The 14,655-nt window shown below is 46.4% G+C and overlaps 2 protein-coding genes across 2 annotated transcripts; one reads left to right on the top strand and one right to left on the bottom strand.

Annotated features, from left to right (window-relative positions):
- Positions 1 to 4,707: 4,707 nt before the first annotated feature.
- npat (nuclear protein, ataxia-telangiectasia locus) lies at positions 4,708 to 5,598 on the top strand. The gene is made up of 2 exons (XM_036536522.1): positions 4,708 to 5,271; positions 5,518 to 5,598. The coding sequence occupies exons 1-2, from the start codon at positions 4,708 to 4,710 to the stop codon at positions 5,596 to 5,598; spliced, it is 645 nt and encodes a 214-aa protein (XP_036392415.1).
- A 765-nt stretch (positions 5,599 to 6,363) lies between these two features.
- Positions 6,364 to 14,437, bottom strand: LOC118783415 (acetyl-CoA acetyltransferase, mitochondrial-like). Its single transcript, XM_036537281.1, has 12 exons — positions 14,370 to 14,437; positions 13,894 to 13,941; positions 13,552 to 13,669; positions 12,143 to 12,238; positions 10,451 to 10,551; positions 9,486 to 9,629; positions 9,067 to 9,217; positions 8,524 to 8,619; positions 8,070 to 8,183; positions 7,793 to 7,857; positions 7,166 to 7,323; positions 6,364 to 6,752 (listed from the first exon to the last, which is right to left on the bottom strand). The coding sequence occupies exons 1-12, from the start codon at positions 14,397 to 14,399 to the stop codon at positions 6,632 to 6,634; spliced, it is 1,242 nt and encodes a 413-aa protein (XP_036393174.1). The 5' UTR covers positions 14,400 to 14,437; the 3' UTR covers positions 6,364 to 6,631.
- Positions 14,438 to 14,655: the final 218 nt, after the last annotated feature.

Genomic DNA, 14,655 nt, shown 5'->3' with positions numbered 1-14,655 from the left:
TTACCTGCAGGTGTGTGGGATGGTCTTGGGCTTGTAGAGGGAGCAGGGGCTCTCCAAGGCCCTGCAGGTGGAGCGGAAACCCTCCAGTTTTGGGAGGGTGCGCACTGCATAACGTGCTCTCTCCTTTGGCACAGGGAGCCGAGTGCGTGTTGGAGGATGCTGTCCAGGACAGTCTGGAGCAGACTGAGTCAGACCCGGCCTTTCATGCTGTGTTTGAGCCGGTTGATTGTGGTAAGACTCAAACAGAGATCAGAGAACAGAACGCACACTTAACACACAGTAACATCCCAATGTTAAAGAGCTTGAGTGGCCCTCAGCGGAGAGAAGACACATGTGTAATTTAGTCTCAGTTCAGATGGAATGGCTCTATGTCATGCAGTGTGTTGGTGTGTGGAGTTGGATTCACTTTATCCCATGGTTGTAAAAATGCACAAGCTGGGTAATATTTTGTTGCTCTGGATGTGTGTCTTCATGTGGTCATGTTGGTGTGGTTTGATTCTTGGGGTAAGGTGAAGATGAACACGCAGGTGATAGACAGGACATGACCCTGAGTAACAGCTCTTTTGGGATGGGGGGGGCGAGGTGGGGGTTGATTTGACATACTCTCTCTTAACTGACCATTTGACCCATTCTTCAGAGGGCAGATTGTGACCTGCGTGTCACCTGTGTGTGTGTTTCAGATGCTGCTGTTGAAGGCTCTGGAGCAGAGACAACGTGTGGAAAGTCTGAAAGTGCCAAACCCAGGAATGCGCCGGGCCCTAGCCCGTGTGCTCTGAGGGGGGCTGACACGTCCGCCCCCGCCCGTCCCGTAAAAGATCCACAGCGGGATGCCAAACAGTCCGCGCGCACCCAGCCGGGGTCTGTCGCCACGCTGACCGCACCTTCCGCACAGAGACGCAGCGGTGACGTTGCCAAAGACGGCCGATCAAACGCAACGGCGAAAGGCACAGCGCACCCCGGGGATACGGGCGAGCCGCTGCGTTTGGCGTCTCGCGGGAGTCCAGCCCCGCCTCTCCTCCTGCCGGTCTGTAGAAAGAGCCCCCAGACCGCTGGGGAAGCAGGAGCCCAGAGCGACACTCTCCTCCCTCAGATAGGCCCACGCAGAGCTTCAGAAACGCCCGCAAAATGCCAGGAGGAGGGTCCTCGTTTTGGAGGCTGCCCCAGTGTGGTGAGGGCATGTTCCCCCTTCCCCGACAGGAACACTCCTCCCTATGGGCCTGTCAGTGAGGCTCCGCCTACCTCACAGGAGGCAAATTCTGAGGATGTGTCCTCCTCAACTGCCGCCTCTGTAGTTATGGCAACACCCACTCTCAGTGGAGAGCTGGACCCCAATGAGGTCGTCTCCCTGACGGTCATCAGTTACGAGCCGTCCAGTGACCTTGTCCCACCCCAGGTGGTCTCCGGCACAGAGGAGGCCCCTCCCCCTGTCATCCCCGCAGCCCCGACCGCAGCAGCCGGCTGCGTCACCCCGGAGGAGACGGCAGAGGCGGTGAGCTATCTGCAGAGGTCGGAGGTCATGCAGGCTGGCTCTGAGGCGGAGTCGGACCAGGAGGCTGTGCTCAGAGCCGCGATTCCTGCCATAGGTGAGATCCAGCCGCTCTTCCTCTCTGGCTCTGGCGAGGCCACATCTCCCAAAGGCTCCGGAAACTACTACTGTATGACGGTCCCTGCGACCGCAGGCCAGAAACAGCCAGCGTCACCAGCCCTCAGTCGGGCCTCACCAGGGCAGGAATCCCCTCTGTCATGTGTGCTGGAGACTCCACCCAGTTCGGGGCTGGCCGACTCCACAGCGCATTCATGTGGCATGCGGACAGACGATAACCGAACGCGTACGTCTTCCTGTTAAAACTCAGATTGTGTAACATCAGATATCAGGGTTCAACATTAAGGTTTCTTCTTACTTGCCTGGTCGGGCAAGTGGGTCAGAAATCTACCGGCCCAAACTCAATTTCTGCTTGCCTCTCTGGCATAGTTTTTAACCTTTAATATAAAATGCGTAAAAGTGGCTGTTGTTATATCTTGGATTACCTGTGTCCTTGCTTCATGGTTTATTCTTCCTGTACAGAGATTCATTGAACCTGTTCTAGGGTTGTTCTGGCTTTCTAGGTTGTTTTCTGACACTGTACAAACTTCCTAATTAGAATGATGTTATTGATTTATTTTCTTTAAAAAGCCGCTAGACAATTACCACTGCAGTCACCCCATCCTTTCCTAGCTGATGAGACATGGGTGAGGATATGGATGTCTGGTTCCAAACTGGAGACCTTAAGTCTCATACCAGGGTCCCTACTGAGTTGCTGACACTGCCCAATCTGCCTGACCTGTCTGCATTGCACTGCTTCAACGGGTGTGAGACAAAGCGAACACAATATAAACTCTGCCTTTGCAGACAGAAAACGTAATGATAACCTGCCAGCTGGCTATAGCTGCTAATTGGTAGCCTAGCTAGGTAGCCAGGGTACACTGGCTGAGTGTTGGCTAGCTAGCGTAGAACCAATTTACATACTGACATCAGCACTAATTTCTTGCAGTGCCTAGCAATATAATGTATTGTACAATATAACATGATATAGTCATAATATACAATACGTAAATGGCTACATCAACCAAATGAACTAAGTAAGTTACACCTGTACCTTTCTGTAAGTCATTCACCCTCAAGGTAGAAATGAGTCCTGCAATGCAATAGTGGATGCCACTGCTGTTTGGCGGCTTGATTTAAACTATTCACTCACTTGTACTTCATTAAACATGGGAGTTTTTACAGGGAGTCTTTACCTGCAGCCCAGGAGAGGAACTGCAACAGTCCATTTTGGGTTGAGAAAGACTGGAGAATTTTCTGGCTAGGAGGGACCAGCAGGGCTACCCCGTAAGCAGCTGTAAAAGCACTCTGTATGCCTCATGGCACTGAAAGCAGGCGGTCCGTTGAGGCTGTTTCAGCTGTCACAGGTAGATAGTTAAGAGCTCAGGTGTGTTTGGTCACAGGACCCAGTATGACCTGCCTTGTTCCTTTTTACACAATGGAAAACAGATGCACACAGTGCACGCTGATGACGGCTACACAGAAACGGTGAATTTGGTGAATCTGAATTTTCTTTTGCCCAGTTGGGGGCACGGGCCAGTTTTACTTGGCCGACATTTTTAATTGCCCCAAACAAACAGACAGCCGTTAATGTTGAACCCTGTATATGTAGTGTAGTATATGTAATATTAGATATGCAGTATACTGCAATATTATGTGTCATATATTGTATGTAAAACCACATGTATTACAATACGTATGGTATCTGATATGTAGTGTAATATTTTATGTAATGGCAGATAAATTAGTGTAATATGTGTAGTGCAGTGTTATGTGTGATATAAAGTATGTAGTGTAATATATGTGATACTGTTGCGCATGTGCACCTGCAGTTTTGCCAACTTTTCCAATTTCTTTCAGGCTCGCCGCTTCACACATCACATGTTCAATCCATGCAAAGGAACATGGTCCCGCTCACCCCCACTGCAGAGAACAACATAGAGAAAGTCCCAGTTCTCCCCAATCAAGTAAGCTGTTTCCATGGATGCGTTCATTGCTGTGAATCTTAGTCTCTGTATCCAGACTTGTTTCTTTATTTAATCACATATTGTCTTGGTACAGATACTGACACCAGCTGCTGCAAGAAGACAGACCAAGTCAAAACCTCAACCAAGACCTGCCCCGAAACATTCCATAGGTGCGAGTGAGGATTCTAGTTCCATTTCTGTATACCTAGTGAGGATTTGTTTGATTTTTGTATACCTGGTTCAAAATGAACTGGAGACTGAGGCAGCTTATGAACACACTGAGGGCCGTGCATCTGACTTACAGCGGATAGGAACAACTGCCATGACTACTTTGGAGGTTATTTTGGCCTCCAGTGCCCAAACATCATTACTACAGGAGCCACTCTGCTTTTAGCAGTCAGGAAAATAATTTTTCTGTGTGTATCTGTGTGTGCGTGCATTTCAGTCAAAACAGGGGCATGTGTGTCAGACTCGACCACAAAGGCTGGAAACTCACAGCTGAGACCGGCGGTGACCCCTCCGGAGCAGCCGAAAGCCCCTGCCTTCGTGACAGCCAAGCTCACCCCAGACCCCGATCCCACAAACCAGCGGAGGATGCTGTGCTTTGAGGTATCCAGCACCAACACTGTCCAAATCTCTGGCTGTGCAAGGAGGGCCCTTTTACCCTCAGAGAAGCCAATCGTAAGCTCATCCCCCATCTGGCCAACACAGCGAGAAAAGCTGATTGGTCAGGACACTGGCAGCACTACATTTGTGTGGGTAAAGCCCCCCATCACTGCGAGCAGCATGGCTCTGCACTCAGCAGAGGTAGAGAGATGCACAGGTAGGCCTGAAACTTCAGACGCTACAGAAGAGGCAGGGAAGACAGCCGAGGGTCAGTCTTCACGTGAAGAAGGGAGAAACCCTTTCTCTGGCGGCGTGGAGGACCAGAGAGCGAGAGCTCAGAGCTCGAGTGGGAGGAGAGCCACTGTGCAGCTGCATGCAGCCCGAGAGAAAACACAAAGGGCAGACAAAAACGAATACTCTGGCTGCCGAGGGGGAGCAGAAGACGTTGGGAACACCAAGACCTCTGACCTTGACCAGGCACTGAGGTCAAAGGTTAGTAACGGGAGAGATGCAGGCAAGAGGAGCAGCGTTGGGCAGGAGGGTCGGGCAGAGATGACAAGCCCCCCAGGGAAGCATCACGTCACGGTCAACAAGGAGAACCAGCTTGAGGGGAGGAGCTGGCGGGAACGAGTCATGGTGACACCCACACAGCCAGGGGACTCCCCGGTTAGCTCATCCGTCCAGAAGGCGTCCTGTAAGACCAGCCCCCTCACCAAACTGGCAGCCAAGATTCTGCAGGTTGGGCGGTGCCCCACCTCCGCCTCACCTGAGACGCTCCTCCTTCCCAGAACCCCGGAGTCAGGTCGCCCCCCAGAGGAGCGGTTGGACTGTCAAGAAAGCCCCGTCCTGAATGGAGAGGCCACGCCCCGACAGCCCTCTCAGACCACGACCCCGGACGTCCCTGCCTGCAGCCCGGCCAGCGAGGCTGGCAGCGAGAGCAGCGTCAGCATGGCAGCTCGCACGCTGATCATCCTGTCCCGCGCCACCCAGCTCAGAGACGGCAGCCAGCAGAGGGCACCCCACACCAAGGCCACAAAGCGCAAGCACACCCAACCGCTCACCACACCCGCTGCCAGGAAGCAGCTCCAGCTCTCCGCCAGCATGAGGAAGGCCAAGGTGAGCACAAGGTCACTTAGCGCTCATACTCATCTACGGCCACTAGATTTAGCGCTCCAATACTGATCCAGGGCCACCTGATTTACTGCTCCAATACTGATCCAGGGCCACCTGATTTACTGCTCCAATACTGATCCAGGGCCACCTGATTTACTGCTCCAATACTGATCCAGGGCCACCTGATTTAGCGTTCTGATACTCATCAAGGGCCAAATGAACAATAACATTCTCTCCCTTTGTCTTCAGAAACGGAAGCAGCAGCTGGACTCCCTCCCCAATGACCTGGACGTGGACAAGTTCCTGTCCTCGCTGCACTACGATGAGTGAGGAGGGCTACTGCATTGCCATGGTGACTTGGCACAACCCCTTCTGATCCCTGTCCCAGCAGCCCCTGGAGAATCCAGGGAGGCAAAGACTAAGAGAATGATTCCAAATGTCTGGAAGCCACATGCAATAACACTCAGAAATGTCCTGGTATTATAAGCTGTATATAGTTTACATACTTTAGGGAATACCATGTTACTTAAGTGCCTCCAAAGGGAGAGGTGTTGCATAAAATATGCAAGAATGCAATGGATTTTCTTTACCTTCTGGAATAATTCTAATTCACACTTTATCATTCAGAAATTAACGCTAAAATGTTTCAAGTTTATTAATTTGATTGCTTGCACTGTGCCTCAACAGTCCAGCATAGTTCTCCATACATTTTCCACGTATTTCAACTGCAATTAATTGAACTTAATCCCATTTCTTCACTAATGGAAAATGTTGTGACCTTTCAGTGAAATGAAGTATGCTAAACAAATACAAGTTGTGGTGGATTATTTCCTAATCCATGCTACAGCCATCTGAGTAAGGTGATGTGGGGGAAAAAAACAAATTCTGCAATCTGTTTCCAATCAATCTCTGTAATCTGTATTGACTGGAGAAGGATCTCAGTAACTGTTTCATTTACTGCCCATCATCCCTGGACATCAGCAGCAAGCAAACGTATAAAAATGAACCACAGTTTTGTGTTGTTTGCATACAAATAGCTTTATTTATCCAACAGATTCACTGGTTTCATGGAAAGGAGTGTCTTAACTTGGAGTCAAAAGATAAGGCTGTCGGTAGTGAGGTATCAAATAAGTATGAGACACTTCGGAGTGATACAGCATGAGGGTGGGGTGACTCTGTCCTGAACATTGGCTGTGTGGAGTGCAGCAGTGAAGCTTCCCTCCCCAGCTTTGTGAGTTACTGACAGAGAGCGCCGGAGCAGAGTGGCCCAGTGGAACACCACAGACTCAGTATTCTGGATGTTTCCACCGGCCTGTACTGACTGACAGTCTCACCCAGGAGGAAAGTAGTAGCATTCAGCACCCTAGCATTTCTGAATGAGGATGGAAGAGGCTCCACCCCCTCCATTGCAGATTCCTGCCAGACCATACTGCCCAGGCTGGAGGTTATGCACCATGTGACCAACAATCCTTGTCCCAGACATTCTGGAAAAAAGATGAAATCTCTTAACTTTTCATATATAAACTGATGAATACATAAATATAGGAAGAAGCCCAGGCATAATGGAAGAACACCAATGCATGCAGCCCTAACGGAAAAATATGACAGCCTCAGGGATGCTACCCCAGTTAAAGGCACTGAGGATGGATGTATACAAAAATAAAACCCAGGCTAAGTGGTTGGACACATTTATAAATCAGTCTCAGCCACCTGGGTCTGATGCATATAAACATTATTGACAGGGATTAAATTTTAAATACTGGTCTTCTAAAAGTGTTCAGTATTCATACATTCCACACACAATTGGAATTTTAATTTTAGGCAAACTACAGATGAGACTTTCTGAGAGAGCATCCTTCCAGGTGTCTCTTACGCTCGGGGCCCAGACGGTGCTTACCCAATGGGGTGTCCGAGCGACACGGCTCCCCCGTTGATGTTGACCTTGCTGGGGTCGATGTCCAGCATCTTAATGTTGGCCAGAACCACTACGCTGAATGCCTCATTAATCTCCCACATGGCGATGTCCTCTTTGCTCACACCACTGGCTTGGAGGATCTTTTTTAAACAGTAATAGCATTGGAAGTTATTTGGGATGAAAGATCTCCCTTCACTGGTTTATTGTGCCTGAAAGAACTCAAGTCACCTGCATGACAAATAGCCTTTACATGATAAAAATTATTACTATAATCTTGAGAACCTTACAAAGACATCAATTTCATTGTGGAAATTAAAATCCAGGGTCCAATTGTTTTTTTTTTTCCCCAACTGGGCATTCAAATATGCCTTGACCATGTTTGGCATGTTGAATAAAACATCCTCCCAGAGTTAATCTACTTTTTCTAGGGAACTATTTAATTTATAGCTCCAGTGAGATGTACATGGTAAATGGTAGCAGTGAAACTACTGAATGAACAGACATAGATCCCCTTTAACTGCAGTGGCACAGATAGTTTGTCAGAAGCCACCAGAGATAGGTCACCTACCTTGGCTTTACACAGACAGGAGCAGGTAAAGTTGGGCTCACCTTGGGCACTGCCATGGCAGGAGCGATGGGGAAGTCGATGGGATCCACTGCTGCATCAGCAAACGCTGGAAATGGAAATGATGGACGAGCCACATCAACAGAATGACAACTTAACAACCTTCCACCAATGGGGCAAGGGTCTGTCTCCTGGTAGGTCACAAATCTAAGAGGAAACTAACTACAATATTATCTAGCTGTGTGCGGTGTTCAGCAGGGTAATAGGTAAGCCAAAGTGCAGTCTCTACTTTTCCAGAGTGAGAGGGGCCGAGGCTCTTACCGATGATCTTTGCCAGTGGAGTGACATTCAGTCTCTTGGCTGCATCTGCAGTCATGAGAACCAGGGCAGCGGCCCCGTCGTTCAGGGTGCTGGCGTTGGCCGCGGTCACTGTGCCTGTGAACCAGCACGTCAGAATCAACCCGTTTTCCCCAAACGTAACTCAAGGTTATTTTACTTCAATTAAGTAATGACCATTTACTTTTCATCAAGTGACTAATGACGGCATTCAATGACTGCTATGATGTGGTGCCGTTAACAATGCAACCCGAGTGCAGAGTCACCATGCTACAGAGAGTGATGTCACCCTTGGAGTGAAAAGGAAGTTCATTCGGGACCTCACGCGATGGACCTGGGGCCTGAGCTATGAACCATGACTCTAAGCGAAAGGTCATGCCACGTGGTGTTGGAGGTTGCAGGTTTAAACCCTGCCTGCACCACAACAGGTAGCACTCACCATTCTCTTTCTGGAACACAGCCTTCAGTTTCGGCACCTTGCTGAAATCGACTCGCCTCCACTCCTCGTCCTCAGCCACCACGATATCAGGCTTACCTATGAGACAAGAAACCACAGAATAAACACAAAACTCCTTCATGCAGTCACCACAGGCCAGTGTAAAGATACACCAAAAGATTCACCAGTACATTTGCATTAACTCATTCATCTGCCCTGAGGAAGCCCTTTCCCAGACCCTTTTGTACATCAAACATTGATCATCACACAGACGTTTTTATGGCAAACATTTGCTAAAGCAGTTCAGCTAGCAGATATCTGCTAATTCAAGTGTTTTAGCCAATGGTACAACAGTAGAGCCCTATCTGGGATTTGAACCAGCAATCTCCCAATCACAAATTGAGCTGCCAACCCACCGCTCCCCACACACAGTGTAAGAGAGGAAGAGTGACGGTGCAGCATGTTGGTGCATCTGGGAACAGATTTTCAGAGGGAATTTCGGGGCAGGCGTGAACAATCAGGACAGGGCGGGGTTCATGGTGTTACCTCTCTGCGGCACATGCACTGGCACCACCTCCCGGGCGAGGATGCCGTTTTCCCAGGCTGCCTTGCTGCGGGTGTAGGAGCCGATGGCGTAGGCGTCCTGCTCCTCTCTCGTGACGCCGGTCTTCTTTGCCGTGTTCTCGGCGCAATTACCCTGAGCAGCAAATCAAAAAGCACACCAGCTGAGAACCTCCAGTGCGGCGGCTGCAGTCCAGACACCCCTCCCTTCAGCCAGTCCTTCTGCATCTGATAAAGCCATCCTGTCCTTTACAGTAGGGATCATCTGAATGGACTTAGGCTTGAGAGGATTCTTACAATCTTCACATCTATGTGATTCCCCACACCCTCTGATCTACGAACACGCCTCTGTCTGAACACACTGGAAATGCTCAGAAAAAGGACTTTCAGTCCACATGGGTTACCATGTGGATCTTGTTGTAGACGTCTGTGAGCCCATCCTTCACGATGAGATCTTCCATCCTGACCCCGCCATACGGGGGCGCCTCCCTGGCCATGACATAGGGCACGTTGGACATGCTCTCCATCCCCCCCGCCACCATCACGTCCTGTTGGGGGGCAAGACGGCACGTCAGGAAGGAGAGGAGGGTGAGGTGTGTATCCTGGCTGCACCCCAGAAACAGTCACTGCCACCTCTCCTTCGCAAATGGCTGCACAGTTCCATCCAGCTGTGTGGTTAAACACATGGCCAGACCTGGAAGAGTCACATATCTGGTGTGTCCGACTAAACACTTGCCCTACCAAATACATAATGCCGTTTTCCTGACAACCTGAAACTGATGTCAAGCATGAGGAAGGTGTGTTTAAAGAAAGAGGAGCATGGGGTAAGCGGCAGGTCATCTTTTACAATGAGGCCCTAAATGCACTTTAAGATCTGTCTCCGAAAGTGATGTACCAATTATAGGGTCGGGAACCAAAACTATCCCAAGTATTGATAGTGGGGATAGCGTGTGATGTACTTGACTAGTAAAATATAGGACAAATAAAGATGTGTTTGTCACTAGAACACTAAAATAGTCTCTCCAAAACAACTAGCAGTTAGTTTAATTAACTGCTCTAGATTGATCTTTATCTATTATTTAAGATTTTTTTTAATCCACACGTCTGTGGATCATATGCTTTTATTGAATGTTCAGTTAACAAAAATATCTTTATGCTTTTAAGCATTATCTAAACATTTGACCTCTTTTTTTTTTTTTACCTTTTTGGAATCAAAATGGGGAATCGATAAGAATCAGAATCGATAAGCAGGAATGGAATCGGAATCGGAATCGATAAGATTGAAACGATACCCGACCCTAACCAGGTGCCTGCCTGGTAAGGTGATGCCTGTGTTTACCTGCTGTCATGAGGCGAGTGCTGCGTTTACCTGGTGGCCGCACATCAGACTCTGTGCTGCCATCATGACTGACTTCATCCCGGAGGCGCACACCTTGTTAATCGTGGTGGCGGGAGTGGAGATGGGCAGACCTGAGAACAGAAGACCATGAGAGCCCTCAGTACACAAAGAAAGGCCTCCACACTTTGTCAGTGCAGGATTTAGGCAAGCAAGCACGCCAAGACACTCGCTCTCTGAATGGGTTAATCTCATTTGTGTCCTAAAACAATCACCCCTAATGCTGACTTAATGCTTCACTCAGCTTTCTAAAAAACAGTTAAAACCTATTGGAAGGGTTTTTCTTTATTTTTACTATTTTCCACATTTTAGAATAATAGTAAAGACATACACAGCCATGAAATAATACAAATGAAATTATGCAGTGACCAAAAAAGTGTTAAATCAAAACTATCTTACATTTTAGATTCCTCAAAGTATTACATTTTTTTACACGTATTACAATTTTTTACATAAAATTATGTACTTAATTGGGGATCTTGCAGGGTCACTATTTGCAAGACTGCAACTAGATTCCTTTTGAGATTATTTCCCATCATGCTTCTTGATATTATTGGTGCAGTCCAGCATTACAGGTTGCAACCCTGTATGCTCTCTGCTCAAGGCTGTTCAAAGATAAAATAAAAGTACACACAGTCAGCGTCACAGGTTTCAGCTCCGTTATGCCCTCTCTTGTTCATCAGAAAGGAAGAAAGTGAGATCACAAATCTGTATCTCAATAGGTACACAGTTACATATCATGTACAAAATAAAATACAAAAATATGCTATTACAGTATATTAGATTTAGAAAATACCCCTGCAGAGCCCAAATACATATTGCATATCACCACTATATGCATACTTATTCACCATTCACATATCTATAACATACGTATTTATAATATAACATAGTATGATTCTATCACATTACTATAAATAATGTATAATATTATATAATATAGGTGGATATGTTATATGCACACCGTAATGACTTAGAACATTAATTAACATTGCTTAATTAACATAAATGCACTGCATAAATAGCACTCACCCTTTTATAACGAGACTCATGCAAGCTATATGCAAGATAAATTCACAAACATTCCATGGAACAAGAAATCATCATGCTTTGCTGTTTCCTGTTTGGTGCTGAGAGAGCTCACCTACTGGTTGTTGACAATGTCCACATCACTGTTTGCATCAGCCAAGACTAAAAACTTATGATAATATTAAACACGGTTGATTTTATCGGAACGTTAAGACAAGAAAAAGACTGACTTAAAACAGCTTGGATTACCACTTTACACCAAACGATTGAGATCGCAGGAGCGCATCATAACTCAATTAAAACTCTCATGATTTTATTCCGACATTGGAAATTTGTCTGCGACAGTGAAATTGCTGGAAAGTCCTTTGGTGTAAGGCCAGCATAAGAAACAAATTTCAAGCATTTAAGCATAAGTCTTTGATTGCATGTTTCCCATTATCCTAATCAGGTGTGTCCAAACCTTTGATTAGTACTGTACACGAAGTTAAAAGGAAAAAGGATACTGCTTACATAAACTCTAGTGACCAGAACACAAGTCTCTGCAGTAGTGTGGCTATACATGCTGCCCTAGTGTCCCCATGTTAGGTCTGTCACAGAGGGAACTCTATAGCATGCTACCCAAACATTAATGCTTACCTGCTCCGAGCAGAGCCTGTCTGGTGGGAGCCTGCCCTTCACCTGCCTGCAGCACGTTCCCCATGTACACCTCTTTAACCTCCTCTGCAGGGATGCCTGGCACAGACACACATGGGAACACCTTCTTTAAAAATATCCCTTTAAAAATGCAGACCTAGTTTAGGCTTCAATTACAATAACGGTGTGTATTATAAATGAACTTAGATCCTTATGCTTTTCATCTCTTTCTGTCTATTGTTAATCATTGGAAGCGGCAACAGTGTCAGTTAGAGACGTGAACCACACAGGATTTCCATCCATCCATTCATTGATGGCTGACAACGACGATTATCAGTCAATCAATGTTAATGGATGATGAAATATGTTCATGGCAACAAGTTTTTTTTTTTTTATCTTATGGTAATAAACATTGCATCCAATCACTTTCATCAACACAGATCATGAGATACAAAAAATAACAACAAAAAAACAGAAAGAAACATAGCCAATCATGCTTCATCACAGGTCTTCTCAGGAGAAGCCTAACTGGTTTCAAATAATCAATGAGTAATGAATTAAGTTAAATGAATAAGAAACTGCATTTATTTAATGAAATAAGGTGGTTATTTCTGCAAATACATTACAACATAACACCACTGAATTTATTTAATGAAATAAGGCGTTTCCACAAAATAATCAATAGGCCTATTTAAAAGCCTAGGTTTTTCTGTATGAAAGTCTTCATAATTAACATAACATGCATGTGCTCTGTGGCATGGTGGTAAGGAGCAGTTCAGTAGTGTGGAGCAGTGGTAAGGAGCAGGACAACAGTGTGATGTAGTGGTAAGGGGCACCAGTTTGCAACTGAAAGTCAAGCATTGAATAGATGCCATTTACTGAGACTGAATAGCGCCAAAAACTATGTTTCTTGGCATGCTATCATATTCACTTTGTATGTATGATATTATACTCCTACTTTCAAGAACAGGATGTACGATTCTGCATCTTGCAAATCTATTGTTAGATACTGCTTGCAAATCTATTGTTAGATACTTTTTGAACAAAGTTATTGTAGATCATTCGCATTATGTTAACAAGAATGTGCATGATTTTATAAATGCCAAGATGAAAGGTGAATCCTCAGTAACATATTTATAGACCACAACTAGTACATGAAAGCCCTCGGGTAACAGCACAATGTATTGACTTTATTCTTGCCAAAAAAAAATACACAATCCAGCAGTGTGGTCACTGTGGTGTAGTGGTAAGGAGCAGGGCAGAAGAGTGGTGTAGTGGTAAGGAGCAGGGCAGCAGTGTGGTGTAGTGGGAAGGAGCAGGGACAGCAGTGTTGTATAGTGGTAAGGAAAAGGGCTAGATATCCACTCTGCAAAACTTGTTTCCCAAACGGACATCGTTTAGCAATGCATTACCGGCCTGTTCGATGGCGGCTCGGATTGCGATGGAGCCCAGTTTCGTGGCGGGCACCGTCGCCAGGCTTCCTTTGTAGGAGCCCATCGGGGTCCGCACCGCGCTGGCGATGACCACTTCCTACCGAACAAAGCGGGCAAAACACAACTGACATGAATACGATTGTCTTGCCATAAATGCTTAGAAATGCTTAATAATAGAGTCGGGGAAAGTACATATTTGTACTTTCCCGACAATTGTTTTATTTAGAAACGCGTTTTCGCGTTTATAAGAATCATGAAAGACTACCATTTTCAAATGGAACGTGTAAATTTTAGTTTTAAAAACAATATCTTGCCACTTACATTTAAAGTGAAGCGAGACGCATAGGTTCTTAACAGGTACTTGTGAGCCTGAAAGTGGAAACACATCATAACGTCTTAATCATGTCCACACTTAGCTCTAGCCAGCGCGGTACTGAGATGGCTACATGGCTCGGTACTAAATTGAGCAAACCACTTAAGTCAATTGTGTCCCAATTCTAACTTAATTCACGGCGTTTGCACAGCGCCTCCTGTGTCAAGTACAGGGGACTCTGCTACATGAAAGTTATACACACCTGCAGTCATGGACATACCTAGCCAGCAATGAAAATCACTTTGATTCATTACTACAACTATACTAAACAATGATGGCCTTCGCTGTCACAATGAGCGGCCTGGACAATAACGGTAAGCCGGCTGGATGACTTGCTAACGTTGCGTAAGTGATCTGTCTCAGTGAATGGGACCGCATTCGCACACTTGTCCATGCTGAATTTCAGCATTTGCTTGCAACTCACCAAGAATGTCCTGCACAGTTGAGCACGCATGGTAACGGGTCCAGCGGACGATATGGCTAATGATTGAAAATAATAAAATAAATCCCACGAACTCGTTTCACCTTCAGCGGCTCAAAACGACACTATCATCATCCACCAATCAGAACCCAGAGATGTGCCAGCTAGTGAACGTCACAGGCTTTGGGTTGCGTGCTATAGGCTAATGAAATGTCAAGAGTGGTGGTCAGTATACTCGAAAATAGCATATCTGTAAATAAATATTTATTAAACTGCATTTTCGTCGCTG

The sequence above is a fragment of the Megalops cyprinoides genome, chromosome 9, assembly GCF_013368585.1.
Source record: "Megalops cyprinoides isolate fMegCyp1 chromosome 9, fMegCyp1.pri, whole genome shotgun sequence".
NCBI classification, from domain to species: Eukaryota; Metazoa; Chordata; class Actinopteri; order Elopiformes; family Megalopidae; genus Megalops; species Megalops cyprinoides.
Note: the sequence above shows the minus strand (reverse complement) of the source record. Positions and strands in the feature narration are given on the sequence as shown.